This window comes from Penicillium alfredii (genome assembly GCF_028826965.1).
Source record: "Penicillium alfredii strain IBT 34128 chromosome Unknown utg000009l_segment0_segment0, whole genome shotgun sequence".
Lineage (NCBI taxonomy): Eukaryota > Fungi > Ascomycota > Eurotiomycetes > Eurotiales > Aspergillaceae > Penicillium > Penicillium alfredii.
The window spans coordinates 395,351-412,910 of NW_026622706.1; the positions used below are offsets into that span (position 1 = coordinate 395,351).

At 50.8% G+C, this 17,560-nt stretch overlaps 6 protein-coding genes across 6 annotated transcripts; 4 read left to right on the plus strand and 2 right to left on the minus strand.

Annotated features, from left to right (window-relative positions):
* Positions 1–822: 822 nt before the first annotated feature.
* NUU61_006058 (tubulin-binding prefolding complex subunit GIM3) lies at positions 823–1,652 on the plus strand (the record flags this gene model as incomplete). The annotated part of the gene is made up of 4 exons (XM_056656586.1): positions 823–840; positions 984–1,115; positions 1,237–1,304; positions 1,460–1,652. 4 exons carry the CDS (start codon positions 823–825, stop codon positions 1,650–1,652), a joined length of 411 nt encoding a protein of 136 aa, XP_056509386.1.
* Positions 1,653–2,227: 575 nt separating this feature from the next.
* Positions 2,228–4,568, minus strand: NUU61_006059 (Hsp70 family protein; the record flags this gene model as incomplete). The annotated part of the gene is made up of 4 exons (XM_056656587.1): positions 2,228–2,427; positions 2,493–2,931; positions 2,992–3,924; positions 4,002–4,568. 4 exons carry the CDS (start codon positions 4,566–4,568, stop codon positions 2,228–2,230), a joined length of 2,139 nt encoding a protein of 712 aa, XP_056509387.1.
* A 757-nt stretch (positions 4,569–5,325) lies between these two features.
* Positions 5,326–6,688, minus strand: NUU61_006060 (uncharacterized protein; the record flags this gene model as incomplete). Its single annotated transcript, XM_056656588.1, has 2 exons — positions 5,326–6,454; positions 6,573–6,688. 2 exons carry the CDS (start codon positions 6,686–6,688, stop codon positions 5,326–5,328), a joined length of 1,245 nt encoding a protein of 414 aa, XP_056509388.1.
* A 289-nt stretch (positions 6,689–6,977) lies between these two features.
* NUU61_006061 (proteasome assembly chaperone 4 family protein) lies at positions 6,978–7,702 on the plus strand (the record flags this gene model as incomplete). Its single annotated transcript, XM_056656589.1, has 2 exons — positions 6,978–7,202; positions 7,487–7,702. The coding sequence occupies 2 exons, from the start codon at positions 6,978–6,980 to the stop codon at positions 7,700–7,702; spliced, it is 441 nt and encodes a 146-aa protein (XP_056509389.1).
* A 4,086-nt stretch (positions 7,703–11,788) lies between these two features.
* On the plus strand, positions 11,789–14,183 carry NUU61_006062 (transcription factor domain-containing protein; the record flags this gene model as incomplete). Its single annotated transcript, XM_056656590.1, has 4 exons — positions 11,789–11,866; positions 11,914–12,549; positions 12,609–13,045; positions 13,094–14,183. The coding sequence occupies 4 exons, from the start codon at positions 11,789–11,791 to the stop codon at positions 14,181–14,183; spliced, it is 2,241 nt and encodes a 746-aa protein (XP_056509390.1).
* A 1,928-nt stretch (positions 14,184–16,111) lies between these two features.
* On the plus strand, positions 16,112–16,472 carry NUU61_006063 (uncharacterized protein; the record flags this gene model as incomplete). Its single annotated transcript, XM_056656591.1, has 4 exons — positions 16,112–16,126; positions 16,175–16,215; positions 16,269–16,337; positions 16,385–16,472. 4 exons carry the CDS (start codon positions 16,112–16,114, stop codon positions 16,470–16,472), a joined length of 213 nt encoding a protein of 70 aa, XP_056509391.1.
* Between the last annotated feature and the right edge of the window lie 1,088 nt (positions 16,473–17,560).

Genomic DNA, 17,560 nt, shown 5'->3' on the forward strand with positions numbered 1-17,560 from the left:
CCAGTTGGTCGAGGCAAGGGTTGATCGGCGATGATGAGGTTAGTAACACGGCGGTTCCTGGATGCACCACCGGCAAGCGCTGAGAAGTATGAAAGATAAGGATAGCACTGCTGCCGCTGGCGAGTTGGGGATGAGTTTCTGCCTGTTTCCCCAGGCCCCCAGCTAGGATGATGTCACCCACCAGTAAACTCATGCTGGGAGGAATTGCAAAGGACTAATAGAATTTATAACAATTACAGCGAAGGGATTTGGCAATATTTCTATAGTCACTCAGGGTTTGGTCAAATATCATTTCGTTTGCTTCTAGACTGCATAGAACAACTCGGCCGGATAAGCTGAGTGCCGCTGCATAGAAATAGGGAGGTTTCCTCTCCTCTTCGGGGCTGGAATTTACTCTAGAAATCGGAAAGAAGAACATAAATATATGTAGTGTTGGGGCGATGCAGCTACTTAATATAGAGTGCGGTCACCTCCAAATGGCACATAGTTGGCTGTCGGCACCAAGTATAGAGTTGCCTATACAGTCAAGACTAAGATTCCACAGTTCTGCTCTAGCCATGTCGCCTGTAGATGAACCACCAATCTGGCTTATCAGAGGGAAAATATATTGCAAGCAAAAATGGTTTCATTAATTACTTAATGTTACTACTGGCCAAAGGACACAAGTCCATCAACATCCATCTCGCGTGGTCCACCACGCACGGACCACACCACACTTCAAACCCATCCAACTCCAACCGCAGACCCCAGCGATTGCGAGTCATCTCCAGTAGCCCTCCAGTTCCCAGTGCTGTAAACCACTGAACCCCCACAGCCTTCAAAATGATGCAGCCGCGCATGGTAAGTAACGAGCCTTGAGCAACCCCTTCCCGTCACCAGCTCCTGCCCCTCTCTCTATCTCCCCCCACGTAACAAACCCCACGCAGAGGGGGACATGAGAAGAGCAGAGCAGAGCAACCCAAATCTAACATCCAAACATCCAGCTTGCCAAAGATGACGAAGGCACCACAGGCGACGAGAATGAAGTCCGTCGCGAAGATCAGGACAAGATCAATCGGTTTAGCCGGCTGCACCAGCGGGAGACAGTGCTGGAGGAGCAGCTGAAGGCGAAGCAGGTATGTTCAACATTTTGACTCAATTGGGTGATTCTCCGGCTATTATCTCGCCACATCTTTCACCTTCTTGTTTTCATCTTTGTTATATTAAAAACAACTGTGGAACTGACCAGTTCCACAGAAAGACAAGGAAGACCTCGAGGAAGTCTCCACAGAGCTGGAACTCGCCGACGAGGACGAGCTGGTGCCGTAAGTAGCTCACTTTCCCCTGTTGCCTTCCTACTTCGAGTTCTTTTCCTAGACACCTCTAGCGCCTCGAGGTGGGGGCCTCACGAAGGAGACAAAAATGAAAAGGGAAAAGAAAAGAATAAGTATGATGCTAACACAATCTGCTCATGTCGCAGCTACAAAATCGGGGATTCTTTCTTCCAACTCCCCCTTTCCGACGCACAGTCAATGCTCTCCACATCCACAGAGCAGATCGACTCGGACGTATCGAAGTTGGAGGACTCGCTGGGCGAGCTGCGCGGAGAGCTGCAGCAGCTCAAGGTGGCGCTATATGCGCGGTTTGGGAGGAGTATTAACCTGGAGAGCTGAGTTGTCCTCTCTTACTTGTCTGTCTTAACAAAAAGAATTCTATCTCCAGAAAGAATTGATGTACAGGGTTGCCGATATCATACATAGTATACCTAGTAACCTATGCCTGGACAATCTGCAGCCTCAAGTGCAATATGGTAACACAGCTCGTAAATCTCATTTGAAATCAACCAATAAAAAAAGTCCAGAGGTATCTAAGAGAACCAGATAAATGGAAAAAGAGAAAGAAAAGGGATCCGCCAAATAGAAAACAGATAATAAGAAACAACAACAACAAAAAAAAAAAAAAAAAAAAAAAGGATAAACAGAATAAAATGAAAACAAAGCACACTGTGGCATGTATTCAGGACAAGGATTCGACATGAATCATCAAAATAACGCCCATTCTCCAGTGTATTGCTGTTCAGTCAGTCGGGAGTGGTCGACGGCCCAGGCAAACACCTCACCGGTGATGCCCGTCTTATCTTCAAATATGTCGTACCATTCTGATCCTCGACCGGGGTGGAATAGAGGATCCCCACACTGTGCATTTTTGGTTTTTGATTCTCGGTGACTCTCGCTTTGGACGCATGCCATTACCGGAACTTGGCCCGGCAACGACCCATGATTTCGTTCTGGCAGACCAGCTCGGCGCTGAATTCACTGCCGTCCAGGGTGAGGTAAATGTCAAAGTAGACACGGTAGAAGATGCCCTGGGGCGTGTCCATGCGCTCGAAATCGGTCTCAAGGTTCTTGCGCGACAGGTCCGAGGTGAGGGTGACGACCTCCTTGATGCCTGTGAAGAAAAAGTGGGTAAGCAATGGCTTCAACTTTGTTTGAACAAGGGTATTTGGCACTTACGAGGATCCTTGGTGTATTCAGGACACACATCCTCGTCGCAGGCGTACAGCACGTCCTCGTACATGAGGGTGGCACCGGGTGCGACCTGGCGGAAAAAGCTGACCTTGACCGGCTCGCCGATCTTGACACGCTCGCCCTTCTGCACGAAGATCTGGCGCGTGTACTTGCACCGGTCCCGCCCATCCAGACTGGGCACTCGGTACTGTTCCGGGTGGTAGCCTTCCTTGAACGGCTGCAGAGTAGCCATCAGGTAGTGGCGACGAGCAACACGGTGGGTAATCACCCGCTCCGTGATACCTGCTGTGACGGCACCCTTGACAATGGCGGCAACTGAGTCCATGGGGCGAACCACCTTCGACTGGTACTGCGGCGGGACGTGGAGTCTGATCTGCTGGAAAAGGTACTCCGAGGCACCGAATCCTCCGACGACCAAGACATTCTACCAAATCTCGTTAGCTTGACATATCGGAGAAGAGTAGGGGAAAAAGGGTCATCTTACCTGCAGAAGACGGTTCTGGGCCTGGATGGCGATGATCTGGTTCCGAACCAGCTCGAGAATGCGGTTAACGACAGGCTCGAAGCATTGCAGGATTTCCTCGTTGGTGAAGGTCATGTAGCCCTCCTCAATACCGGCGTCGGGGAAGTCGGCCTCGATACCGACATCCACGGCCCACTTTTGACCGTTGTTACGGAAGTCGGCCTTGATGCGGTTCTCAAAGTCCATAATACACTTGGCGTAGACCTTCCCCGCTGTCCGAGAGCCATCCGGCAGCTTCATCTTGCGAATCTTAGCCCGGAGGATGTTGCTGAAATTCCGGTTCAGGGCTGTTGAACCACACGAGTCTCCAGATCCTGTCGTGCACTCCATCACACTAAACGGTTGCTCCTCCTCGACCTCGTATGCAATCAAATCCACGGTACCACCACCACAGTCCACGATCAGGATAGCGTCACCGACCTTCAAATTCAACAACCCGGTCTTGGCACAGAATAGGGCAGCCGCCTCAGGCTCCGAGACTAGTGTCAGGCGGTTGTCATTCTCGTCGCGCAAGAAACCAGCCTGGATGGCGGCCGCACGCGTCGCAGCCTTGCCAGCATCGTTCCAAATGGCAGGCACAGTGAGGTAGTACCGGATGTTACGTTCCTCACGAGTGAACACCTCTCCCAGGGTTTTCTGCAGCTGGGCGCGCATGGCCTGTCGCAGCTTGAAAAGATAGTCGGCGGCGACATCGATTTCTGACTTGCCCGGGGGCAGCGGCGGCAGGTTGATGGGGTCGATATACGTGTTGCCGGAGAGCATCAGCTGGAGCTTGAACCATTCGACCTTCTGCACTCCAGGCTTCGGGTATCCAGTGGGAGCGAGGGCATCGGCGATGTCAGGGCCCCATCCTACAACCTTTTGGTACTGGTCGTAGTAGAGGACAGTGGGAATCTGGCAGCCAAGAGAAATTAGCGTCGATGAGACATCAAAGAAAGAAAACAAGAAAACTACAGGAGGGTTTAATTTACCTTTTGCTTAGTATGGGTACCGGCACCCGGCCACTCGGTGATGATGTCCTCGCGGGCCTCATTGTTGGTCGCAAAGGCAAATGCGACACCAGAGAAAGTGGTACCAAAGTCAATACCGACGATCAGTTGGGCCTTACTGCGGTTGGCGGCCTCAATCTCCATGGCGGGGTTGCGGTACTGAGGCTGTGGCTGATGCTGAGGCATGGTTTGTTGGATGCCCTGCATGGGCTGCTGCATCCCCGGGTAGGGTGGTGCGTTGAGCTGGGTGACGCCAGGCTGGGAGTAGTGAATGTTGGTGTTGAGTGGGGGCGGGTGTTGACTGAATTGTTGTGCCATCGGACTCGTGGGACGGCCCATAGAGTAACTCGGGGGGCGACCGAGTTGCGATTGCGGATTCATTGGGAGACTCGTTGTGGACGAACTGTGGCCGGAGGGTGGGGAGCTGGGGGATGTACCGTTGGAGGGGGTGACGACCAGGGGATTAGGATGAGAAGTGCTGGATCCGGAGGTGTGTTGTTTTTTGTTTTTGAAGCCAAAAGACTTGAGTCGAGCGCTCATGAGGTCCATGTGCGGCGACCGGGGGGTGAGGAATTAAAGGGAGAGAAGGGAAAAGGAAGAGAGTGAGAGAGAGAAAGAGGGGGGCTGAGGCTGATACGAGAGAAACAGGCTGTGCCGGGGTGGAGATTCAAGAATAAGCAGAGAATCACAGGTTTATTGTATTTTTTTTTCTTTACCCCTCGGAGACCAGAGTGTCCATAGGAGAGGAGAAGGGAATCAAAGAATAAAGAGAAAAAAAGGGAGAAAAAGAAAAAGAAAAAGAAAAAGAGAGAGTAAGAGAGGGAGTTGGGGCTTGAGGCTGACGATCGAAGTTATACTTAGCAACGGTCCAAGCTGAAGAGAGAAAGAGAGAATCGGTCTTGCGCCATTGGACTTTGGGGGAGATTTTCTGTTCTATTTTTTGTTTTGATTCCTGAATTCTGGAGTCAACGAGCTAAGTTGCTTAGGTATGAAGTCGAACTCATGCGGGATACAAGATACACTTGTGGCTTGACTCAATACATCGCTCAATACACGAGTCTAGTTCGCTTGGTATATCACAACACACACTTGCACGTTTCTCTTTGTGTGTTGGAAGTCGCGATGTTTTTTTCCCTCTTCGACTCCCACTAACCACGGAACGCGACGGGCTGACCCAAATCCGCGTTTCTTTGTCCCGAAGCCACTTTTCGGCCCCCAATCAACCGAAAGGGCCATGTGGAGGGAATAATCAAGGCCCCCTTTTCGACGCTGGTTCTGCTGTGATTCCGGCCCCTCTGGAGACTGTTTAGGCCCCAAGCGACTTTCGAGCCACCCAGTGCGACGGAAAATAAAAATTCCCAAGCATGCTGTCTGGGTCCTGGATATAGCCGCACGGCCGCCGATCACCGTCGCGCGCCTCAATGCGGAATCCCATTCGCTCGACCAGGCACAACACCTCGTCTTCAGTGAATTCCACGTTGCCCGGTTCCCCAATGCCCGCCCCCTCGGTCTCTGGCCCCTCGGTCGATCTGTGGGGGTTGCCGTCTTCAAAGTGCCAGAGCAGTGGTCCGACATTGATCCAGAGTCCGTTGGGTTTGAGGCAATTGCGGATTGCCTCGATATATCGGATGAGATTAGGCGCGGTGTCGATGAAGAAGACGGTGGCTACCGCGTCAAACGTTTCGTGGTTGGTGGGCTGTGTATAGAGAACCACAAAGTCTGCCGCGGACATGGACATGGTCCCGAAGCCCTGACCAGGTCCTGATTCGGCGGCCTGTTGCATGGCGAACCCTGGGTGTACGTCGGGGATCTGGACCTGCTGCAGTTGTTGTGTGCGCGAATGGAGATTGGAGAAATGCAGCGCAAACGGATGCAGCGCATGCTGGCCGGGCCCCTCGGTGTGATTGAGCACCCAACTACTGGCCAAGAGCTGGTGATACGAGATCTCGTTCCCTTCGGCGGCAAATCCTGCCCTGCAGATCTCAAACACCAATCGCCCCAGACCGGCACCAGGGACGAGTACACGAACCTGCTCGCCGGAGTCGCGTCGCGTCTGGAACTCGTTTCGGAGATCCTGGAGCACAGGATCGTAGCATACTGCGCGCTCCGCTTCTCCCTCGGAGCTCCAGTCGCGATAGAACTGGCGGATCGTCGAATGCGCCTTGTTCACGTCTCCTGCTGTAGCCGTTCCATGCCAGTATTTACAGGGGTCATCTTGGTCCGGATTGGCAGACAATCCAAAGGAGTCTAAGCCCACAGCTACAATCGCATCGGCGATCTCGGCGTTGGTGTCGATCGCATCGTCGACCTTATTCAAGTTGTCCAATATAGAAAAGGGTGGCTCTGCCAGCATTTGCCAGTGCGCCGAGGGCAGGGCGTAGAACGCCTGTCGGCGACGATGGGTAGTGTTCATATGGGCAGTTCGCCGGTATTGCCTATGGTTTCGTTAGTAGACATGTAATAGTAGAGTAAAAAAGCGTAGAGACGCAATCAATGGAGTACCAAAGCTGGTCACTTGAGAAATTATGTTCCCATGTATGTGACAACACTCACCTAAATGAGTCAAATGCAGCAAAAAGAACCCTTCGCTCCTCGGGATCTGAAAAAGGGTCGAAGTCACCAGCCCAGCTGCCATCCTCGTGCGGAGGCTGATTGGTGTCGGATGCCATGGCGAAATGAATAACTAAGATCGAACGCAGATCTCCTCTCGCATCACAATGGCATCTCCGGTCAATCTACAGCGTGCGAAGTGAATATAAACAACGTCGATCTGGAGGGCAAGTGTGTGGTGGGGAGAAGGTTGGGGTGGGGTTGGTGGAGCCGCAGATTGTCTGGCGGGGAGATCGTATCGTTCAACCTCCAACCTGCACCTACTACTCCCGACGACATCGTCTTGCACCTCCTAGAGACTCTTTGTTGTATTTGAAGTGGTTCTTGTGTCGACAAAAAAAAGCAACTATGGCGACTGCAACATCACCTGCGCTTCCCCAGACGGAACCCGCTTCTTCCACTCTGAAGCCCGAGGAAATCTCGTTCCCTCTTCCCAAGGCTTTACACACGACGGCGCACATCCACTTGACCTCTTTTGGTCAATGTGCCATGGTCTTCTTGGCGACCAGCACGCCGGGCGACTCGGCGGGGTCCGTTAAACCGATGGGGAGCTTTGTCTATGCCATGCCGGATGTAAGTTTGTCGATTGTTGAGCAATATCCCGGAGAGGATCAAAAGGTGTATAGGTGTATACAGCGAAGTGTGTAAGGTCTTCTGTTTAAGGAGAATCTTGAAATTTCGGCATATATATCGAATTGGCCTGCCCTTCGCATACTGTTTTGCATTTTGTTATTTGCTCTTCTCATTTTATGTTCAGGTTTCGACTTTTTTTTTTTTTTTTTTTTGCTTTTTAGAGATTTTCTTTCCTATCTTCTGGCCATCTCAAGGAATCTTGATCTCCCACTAACACTGTCCAGCGTACCTCTCCAAACTCAACCATTTCCACCACGCTCTACACAACACCCTCCAGCATCGAGTACACGACACGCATAGCCAAAATTGTGGCTCGAAGGATCCGCGCTCCGGTTTATGTTGGATGCAGCATCAATCCCAACGCCCTGGAGCAGACGGTGGAGGAGGAAATGGAAGGGCTGACCAAGATTGTCAACACGATTGTTGAACGACTTGGATAGAATCCGAGAAGATCAAAACACCTCTAAACTGAATACAATGTTCACTCATCAGTCTGGATTTGTCAAATCAAATGATCACTTGTTCTCTGGAGTTCAGTGCCTGGAGAGCGGAATGATAATAGTCTGATATCAATAGGACTACATCCGACCTTGTGTATTCATGAATGCTCCCGGCTCTTTGGTCGAATGTATTGTATTGGTCGAGTGGAAGATGTCCTTTTGTTGAAGGAGTATGGTCATCAAATGATATTGAACCGAAGCCGAAAAATTCATGCTTGCTAGCTCACAGCAAGAAAAAGAAGTACTGGTATAGAAGTCTTTAAGTGAAAATAGACACGCTATCCAATATAGAGAGTGCGTCTGTGCAGGTCCAGACTCTAAGTCGGTCTAGCAACGTTGACTACAACCGACACCCGAGGCCATGACTGCTCAAACTGTTGGGATCAAAACCATTGAGCTAGACTTTGTATTTGAAAGCCGAATGTGCACTTCACTTACAATTTCAGTTTATTTTTCTCAACTCCAGCACCCTAGCAGTATTTCGCTCACTTCGAGTTTGAGATCTTCCCTAGCGCTAGGAATTGGAAATATACAGTGGAACTCGGACAGACCGCAATGAGTTTCTACGATAACTATGAGGATGATATCCATGAATAGCTTCCAAGTTCATAAAAGCTATCTCATTGTACAGACTGTCTCGCATTTCAACGCTCACAATATTAAGAGCTATGCTTGATCCTACAAGGTCCAGAGAGCATGAATGAGAGAAGAAGATGAGAAATGCCATGAAATATCTCATGAAATTGCCACTAAATATGAAACAAGAAAAAAATGATACAAAATATGAAATATACATCTAAAATAGATCAGGTAGTTTCGCGTATATTATTCTAGGCATATGTGGATGTATTTAGATTCGGACGTATATTAGCCAGCATATTGTTTAACTCGCGGGTTAATGGATATACACGAGAAATATTAACAGAAGAAGAGCTAATAACCATGGACAGACATATAAGGTGAACAGTAGGGATAATAAACCCACGGGCAAGAGAGGTGCAAATTGACTTTGATTATACGCAAAAACTTTAACTTGTAATAAAACCATATAGCCTGTAGTTGATCAAATCCAATATACCGTGAATCCTTCATTCTATACTTACGCACACCGCATGTCTACATTTTAAGACTAAGTCCCAGTATGAATCGACGTCACAGCCTAACTAAACCTACAGCCTTGCAACCCCCGGCAACGAATCCGAGATACCCCCCTGATCCGCAGCCGGAGCACCCCGGAAGTCTCACCTTAAAAGCATGGCCGTTGTCAGATGGCACGCAGAGCAAATCGGAAGGACTCGGCTGACGGGTGAGTGTTTCATCGCTCAGATCCGCTGTGGGTCAGGGTAAAAATATTGATATACTCCAAACATCAGGGTGTTGGTGAGTATAGAAATATAGAAAAGAAAAGCATTAGAATATACAACTAGATATATTTCATGCAGCTGAGTATCACTCTCCTCAGAGATGTTTTTTATTCTGTCTGCAGGGATGTGACTACCTGGCAGTTGGGTTTTATCTATTCTTAACAATGGGGAATGGGGCTTGGTCAGGGATGAACTACCTTTGATGGGAGGATTCCGGAGGAATACAGTAGTGAGGTCTAAGCTACAGGCAAGATTCGGGCATTGGGCAATGGGCAAAAGACGAAGTGAAAACAGAAAAAGACTGAATTATAGACGATGCACGAAGTGGGTGTTCCGAGGAAGTGTTGGGCACAGATGCAGACAAAGCCAAAGCAGTGGAAAGCAGGAAAAAGCAACGGTGCGAACCGAGGGGAGGGTTCGGCCGTTCGAATCTAACGGAATTGTGTGTGGACTGAGAGCTTATGCAGTTGCGCAAGCGGCGCACGTCCCTAGCGGGAGGGCAATGGGTATTTGCCGAAGACGAGGAAGACAGCTTGTCCAAGCGAGGAAACCAGTTGAGTTCAGCGACCCAAACTAAAGCCCACGCTAAAATTCAATGGTGCCAAAAAAAAAAAAAAATGAGGGCGCGACAGGGTATCCGGATTTTGAGGCGAGCGGCAGAGGGGGGGCCGAATATCTGTAGCCGATTTGTGCGGGGAAGAATCCGGGTATATTTGTTTTTTGATAGATGTATTTTTCAAGAGATTTGGTCAAAATTTTTTTCTGCATTGCCGACCGGAATGGATCCGTGCCAAGGGAGCCATGGCCCATTCCCTCATTCCTGCTTTGATATGCGATCAAGTCAAGCGAAACGGAGATGTAGCCTAACGGGGCTGAGGAGTCTGCATAGTCTGGTGACCGTCCATCCCAGGGCAGTGGCTCAGGAGATAATCTCCGGCATTAAACCGTGTTCGGGAATGTGTTCTCGTGCATTCCCCGGTGATACAACACCCCGATGTGGATGCGAGAGCGCAGAGCAGAGCAGAGCAGCCTCAGTAGTCAGCAGTCAGCAGCCAGCAGTCAACAATCATAATCTGGGTTCAGAGATCCAGGAATCAAGCCGGGGCCAAAAGCGTGATTCGGGAGAGCCTCGGGGCTTCTCGACTGGGGACAGCCCTCGTAGGCGAGTGCTCGGCAGTTCCATTTGCCAACAAGAAGTGGCATTTCAAATTCCCAGGCCCACTTATCCGGGAGGTCATTCCGGTCCATGTGGTCTCCGGTGCATGACTTCCGAGTCGATCATCAGTTGAAGCTTTGCAGGGAAAACAAGGAAAGAAAGGAAAGATGAAACAAAAGCGGTGACTGCCGGTGGGGCCTTGGGACGGCACGGTGGCCGCCGAGATCTTCATACCGTTCGGTGCAGAAGTCTGCCCAGCTTTGATTCTCTCCATCAATTCCACATCTTCAAAAACCACGAGTTCATCTCGATGATTCCTGACTTCATTGGTTTCATTGATTTTAGTGTTCATGTCCATTCCAACCCCCCTCTTGGATTTCATCCAGCGACCCTGGGAAGTGGATGGTCCTCACTTGTCATCCAGAGTGGATCCCGCTAACTCTGCCGATTGTGAAGCTAGGGACACCGTACCAGACACTGGCATGTCTGGGAACCAGCGCCGGATCGAGCAAACTCAACGGAAGGTTCACCAAAATACCAGGCTCGTGGTGGGCCGGTGGACATCGGGGCGTCCAGCTGGTTCATCCCCCTCTCCCTTGACAATGGGAGCAACTGCTTCAGGTATCCATCGACACTGCCACTGCCGATCTCGGGACGCGTCGACAGAGGTCTGAGCCCGAATTGACCACATTTTGGGCTCTCATTTCCTTTTTTCCCTGCAGATTGGAAGCAGATGTGAAGCATGAATGGTTGAGCCTCGTTGGATCCTTGAGTCGCCCCTCTCGCTGTCATGTTCGGCTGAAGATTCCTAAATCCAATCTTGTTTTATTTTCTATTTTCCATTTCTTTTTTCCCATTATTCTCCGCGATCTGAACTTTGATTTGACTATGGGACCCTGATGGAGTGGGAACGGTGATCGTAATACCATGAATCTTCGCTCTCTTTGCCTTGTCGATCTGGTTCCTTCGACCCAGCACTTTTTCTTTTCCTTTCTTTTCCTCCCTTTGTCTTCCAGGACACGAATTTCTTTTTCTTTTTTTTTTCTTCAAGGGGACAAGAACAGCCGGGCTCATTCCCCCTCTCGGCTATTCACAAGATTCCTGGATCTTCAGTGTCCATTCGCCCAACCTCGGCATTTGCATTGACCTGGAGACGTGGCTTGGGGATTTCTTATTTTTCTTATTTTCCATTCCCCCGTCTTTTCCGACCAATCCCAGCCAAACCCGACTGTCTTTTCCTCCCCGACTATGGCTTCATTGGAGCTGCGGTGTCCCCGCAAATGACACTGTTCAACTCGCGAATGGTGGAATTCCTGACTCGACTGGATCTTTTTGAATTTTGGTGTCTAATCACTTTCTGACTTCTTCATTTTCACATTGTTGCTGGTCGGGAGTATCTTCCGGACGGGCAATAGTCCCTTCTATTGACTTTTTAAAAAGAAGATGCAGCCATCTTCTTTCCGGCTGGGGAGCCATCACCCGAGTAGCTCATATGAGTTACCACCGATGCAGTCAGTGACGTCGGGCGCATTCCCCCGGCCCCCGGGGCACTACTATCGGCGCCGCCAAGTAGACCCGACAGCGGTATGCGCATGGCTCATCTACTGCAGCCTATGCCCCAGCATGCACAGCAACACCAGTTGCCAGCGCCAGCGCCAGGCCCATCAACGTCGCCGTACCCGCGGTTCTATGACTCGGCTTCGGGGTCGCCCGCAGAGAGCGGTACCTTGCCCGATGCCCCGCCGCTGGGGTCGATGCCGGGGAACGCGGGCCTCTACCAAACCAGCCCCGTTGGCCACCAGCAGCCGAGTCCCGGGCAGCTGCAGCAGAAGCGAGCATATCGCCAGCGCAGGAAAGATCCCAGCTGCGATGCATGTCGCGAGCGTAAAGTGAAATGCGACGCCTCCGAGTCGCATAGCTGCTCTGAATGTAAGAACCGTGGCGTGCAGTGCCAGTTCACCAAGGAGACCAACCGCCGCATGTCATCCATCAAGCAAGTCCAGGATTTGGAGAAACAACTCCACACCACCAAGCACCAGCTGCAACAATTGCGATCGGGCATGCTCCGGCCCGATAATCAGATGGACGTCGACGAATCTGCTGTTCAGCCGGTGATTAAGCTTCCCGAAATTGAATACCGCTCCACGCGCCGGCTGAAAGCACCCATTGCCCAAGACTTGTCCGGCGTGCGGTCAAACCTGCGCCGTTACGGTCGTGGTCTTCTGAAGGCACCCAACCCGTACCAGCAGGAGGGTGCCAAGTCTCTAGTAACCGGCGATGCGCCGCAACTTCTTCCAAAAATGTAGCTGATCATCTGCTCGCCCAGTATTTCAGCTGCATCCACCTAGTACTTCCGGTCCTCCACTGGCCCTCCTTTGTTGCGGATTACGAGAAGGTTTATCGGTCGGGCTCGCTGCTGGGCGTTTCGAGCGAATGGGCTGCCGTGCTTTTTGGTGTGTTCGCATGTGGTGCCATCCACACGCTTGAACCAAACCGCGAAGAGGAGGGCAAGAAATATGTGCGCATTTCCTGCGGGATTATCGATGTCTGGCAGGACAATTTCAACCTGGATCGAGCACGAGCCGCTTTACTGGCAAGCATCTTTCTATACGAAGTCAACTCGAAGTCGGCTAGCTGGGTGTGGATCGGCTCGGCAGTACGTGTGGCCCAAGAAATTGGACTTCACATCGACTCGGGGCCGTGGCCTGCCGTGGAAGGAGAGATGCGCAAGCGCCTGTGGTGGGGCTTGTACACCTGGGACCGGTAGGTAGACTGCGATTACTCTTCTTGATGAAATGCTCATTTGTATAGGTTACTTGCCCTCGAGATGGGAAAGCCGGTTTTGATCAACGACCAAGACTGCGACATCGACCTGCCGTGTCCATTGGATGAGCAGTATATGACAGAAGGAAGCAAAATCCCCGAGGGCCCGCAGACTACGCCGCTGCTGGCAACGATCCATGTCGTCCGCTCCATCGGCCAGCTCACCCGCACCCTGCGATCATCTGCTATCAGCCCGGCGACGCTCGAGACCTTCGAGCGGCATTTTAATACTTGTCTCGCAACCTTCCCCGCCCAATCCCATCCACAGACCGACCAAGACCTCGACCCACGCTCGCTCGCCCCGATAATTTATCTCCAAAACGCCCGCCTCCTGCTCTACCGTCACAACATTTCCCCCTTCTGCCCGGAAGCCGTGCGCGCCTCGGCAAAGGATTATAGCGTCTCCACGGCGCTCGACACTGCCCATATTCTGTCACGCACTATGCGGATCCATCCCACTTCTGCTGGAGGGAGCGACTGGCGGCCCGCCTTCGCATCCTGCGCAGGCACGCTGCTCTGCACGCATGTCTGGCGCTGTGCGCTCCTTCTCCTTTTCAGACAAGAATTCGCCTCAGCCCTGGTCTGCGTCCAAGCGGGCGCAGCCATCGGCGATGCCCGAGCCATCAATGCCGCATGCGGGCGCTACCTGGGATTCTTCTTGCGCAGCCTTCTCGACCGCATGCGCCGCACCGACCTGGGCGATCTGGACCACGACGAGGAACTGATGGCCTATGTATCGGGCGATATGCAGGGCACCAGCGACGGCAATTGGGTCTGGCAGGGCAGCGAGACCAGCTCGCAGCTGGGCGCCATGTCCCCCCCAACAGCAGGCTCTGGTGCCGAGGGCCAGCGCACGTCTCAGGAGCCGGATCCCGAGTGGCTGAGCTGGGACTGGATCGAGAATACCGTCCAGCATCTTCTTGTGGACCAGCGTCAGAGGGCCTATGATCAGCCATCCGCTCCCATACCTCAACCCAAGGAATCGGCAGCGGTCACTCCCGAAGCGCCCGCTTCAGATAATACTGAGCAGCGGACCAGCTCGGTCCACTCACGCATGACGATTGCTAGTATTATTTGAGTAGCTATCGTCCTCACAGACTTTCTCAACATCTGAGAAATCTCGGACCCGTGGACACCCAATGGTCTAATCGGGATACCGGGCATTGGAGTGCAGATGAATGCATTGCACGCGCCCAACTTACCCTGTGCCAGTAACTGGGAGCCAGCATTTCTCATCTTCTTATGACATCTTTTCTCAATACTTTTGCATAATCATTTCACTGAAAGCATCTTCCAGGCCACAGCCAGTTCTACACTCCCAGTACTCACTTCCGCTCATCTCCTGTGGCCTCCATACATATGTCCTCTTATGATCATCTCCGAGTGAGATCTATATCTTCCTTGCAAATATTGCATGCCGATACCCACGTCCAGATACATGTTTATAACCCTTAACCCTTACCTCCTATGTATATAGTCTCATGCATACAAGATTTTGAAGTTGTACTTGGATTTAGATCTCAATGTTCTGTCAAGCTGATAAATCTAGGCTTGGTTGATCTGTTCAAGCCATTTAACTATAGCATCTTGCTTATTGTCTCCATCAGACATGAGCTCAAAGTGTGAATCCGAGACGGAGTATACAATAGCCCAACCAAAGGCGTACCGATCCTCAAGGCTATGTACGTATTCATCCGAAGTACGTAAACCAACCCACTGATCCACACCCTTGATCCGCATACGGTTATCACGATGCAGATTTCGAGTCAGGTACTGCAGCGCAGGCAACCGGATTCTCTAGTGGGTCTGGATAAGACCACTGGGCCCAGTTTCAAGAACGCCGTCCTAAAGCCATAAAGTATACTACTATGGAATATTAGGCATAAAGGAATCTCGGTGCCTGTCCCTGCAAGATAGTTTCCAATGGTTTATTGTCAAGGCTGTTTCTGAAATGGGAGGCTATCGAGGTTCAGGGGCCGTGACTCCACTGCCCGCTTCCGTGCTCCCTGGGTCATGGAGCTTAGACCCTCCCGTTAAGCTTTGCCTAAGCTTTGATCAGGCCGCCCAAGTACGTTAACTCTCTCTCTCTCTCTTTGTGCTGGTCATGGGGTTGCCTGGAGCTTGGATGGTTCTGAGGATGTGCATCTTCTGTTGATTTTTTAATATCGAGAAAGTGAATTGGCTTTGGGTTTCTGGGTGCTTTGGTTTGATTCCTGACGCCTTTCTCGATAACAGCCGTTACCCCCTTTATATACCTCAGGATACTCACCTCCACCTTCGTCCTAAATCACCATGACAAAGGGTTTTGTAATTTCCCGGCGGCTGACTGCGTCCGCTAGTAGCTGTATAGCATCACTGCTATATTCTCTTGGCCTGCAGAGCAACAACATGAACAGGGTCCAAGCGAAAACGTGGTGCGAATCGAGGGTCCTGTCATATGCTAAGTGTGCAGATATTGGCATATAGGAAAGACATGCTTCCACCAGTTGCGTGAGCTCGGCTCTGTATACCTCGTCATCCGCCATATGCAGAACTCGACTTTAGCCGTCTAACCAACCACCGACTAAGGTGCCTGTCAGCATGCATGGCGACCCGAACCTTGAGCTAAACCTGGTCTTTGGGTTTTTGGTCCTTTTGGTGTTTGTTTACTATATGAGTATTGAGTATGGGGGTTTGTTATGATGAGTAACGGCTGATGAATTTGAATCATGGTTGCAAGCGAGGGTCATTATGGCTGTTTATTTGTAGTCGGCTGACTATTATTGAGTGGACATGTTTATATCAGTAATTAGACGGTGGACATATTATTTCCAAATGAAAAGTTGACACCTGCATAGCTTTGCCATTCGTTTAGCAGGATCATATTTCCTTAGGGTTGGCGATGATAGCATCATGACCAGTGTAAGCGGCAAATCAAATAACATCACTAGCTGAATATTTTGAACACGAATTACTGTCTGCTGAATGAACTACATACTATCCCTGCCTTGACACTCGGAAGTCAATATGCCTTTGTACCTGGTAATTTGAACCCATCAAAAATAATCGTCAAAGCTCACCAATCCACAGATCAAATTCAAGCCATACACGACTGTGGGCAATAAGAAAGAGTGCGTGCAGATGCCCACAGTAACTAACCGACACTGCTAACTTCCCCACCTAGGTTCATGTCGGAGCTCGAAGAGCATGGCGGGCTATTTGTAAAAGAGAATCGTCTCCGCAAGGGCTACATGTTGGTTACATCTCCGGTTTTGCGCCGTCACAAACTAATGCGTCTAGATACGACGTGCCCGACGAAGCGCTCAATACCAACGCCTTTAAGACGCGCGATTTCATCCAGTCGTCGGAGAGACAGGCTGGAGACTGAATAGCAAGACATAGATCTCGAGTAACAAAATTGTTGATATGGTTGATAGAAGAGGCAATGAATGAGATCATCATGACTTTGTCCATGAGGACCTTGAGTGGAGGATATAGTTTAATCAACCTCAATCAGACAATTCGCTCTTCTGTCTTGTCTCATTTCCCGAATTTGAGAAATACCCAAAAATCTCGGCGTGTCATATGCAACTACTTCCTCCAGCATGCCTCTCCACACGGTTAGCAGGGGTCCATAGGTCCATAAGTGGAGCCAAGCTAGCAAGGCTCGCTCAGAAACTGAAATCCTCAATCGCAGGTAATACTCCACGACGGCATCACGGAATCGGATAAAGACCGGTTGGTAGTCCCCGCGAAGCGGCACACCATGATCCACTCACGTCCCGCAGGCTAAAGTCACTGGTGATGTCGGCTGGGGGCCAGATCACCGGGGAGCGCGGCAACCGAGTACAGTGAGTGCGCTCTCTTGTATGTTTTTGTGACAGAGAGTATGACTGTAAGTATTTGAACACTAAGATCAAATAGGTTCCAGGTCCCCGATGCCTTCGATCTCCATTTGATCACGAAGAACCTGTCGGTGGAAACCATCTCGGATCATCCCTAGTGGCACTTGGCGTACAGCGCGGTGGGGGCGAGCAGTGGATTTCCCGTTAACTGTTGGACTGCAAGATTTCGTCGGCCAATGGACCTGAACTGCCAAGGGCCGAAGGCGTTGTTTTATGGCCAAAACGAAAGAATCGGATTATGATGCTGGCAGGGGTTTGTCAGGATCCGAGTCAGTTCACTAAGATTGTCCAGTAAACTGTCCAGTAGACTCACAAGAGGGACCCGATAGTGTCCCCGGTAAGATAGAAGGCCCATAGCCACAAGATGTGCGAGTGTTGGAAGGCTGTGTGATCAGGCAGAGAAGTGAGTGGCCCCACGGGACTTTGCGGCTCGAGAGGGGGTTCCTCTTCCCTCCTGACTCTTTTGCCTTCACACTCCACTCGTCGTCCTTTTTTCATTCTTTCGTTTTTTTTTCTTTCGTTTTTCTTTCTGCTTTGTCTTTTGCCTTCCGACATGAATTGACTTGACATG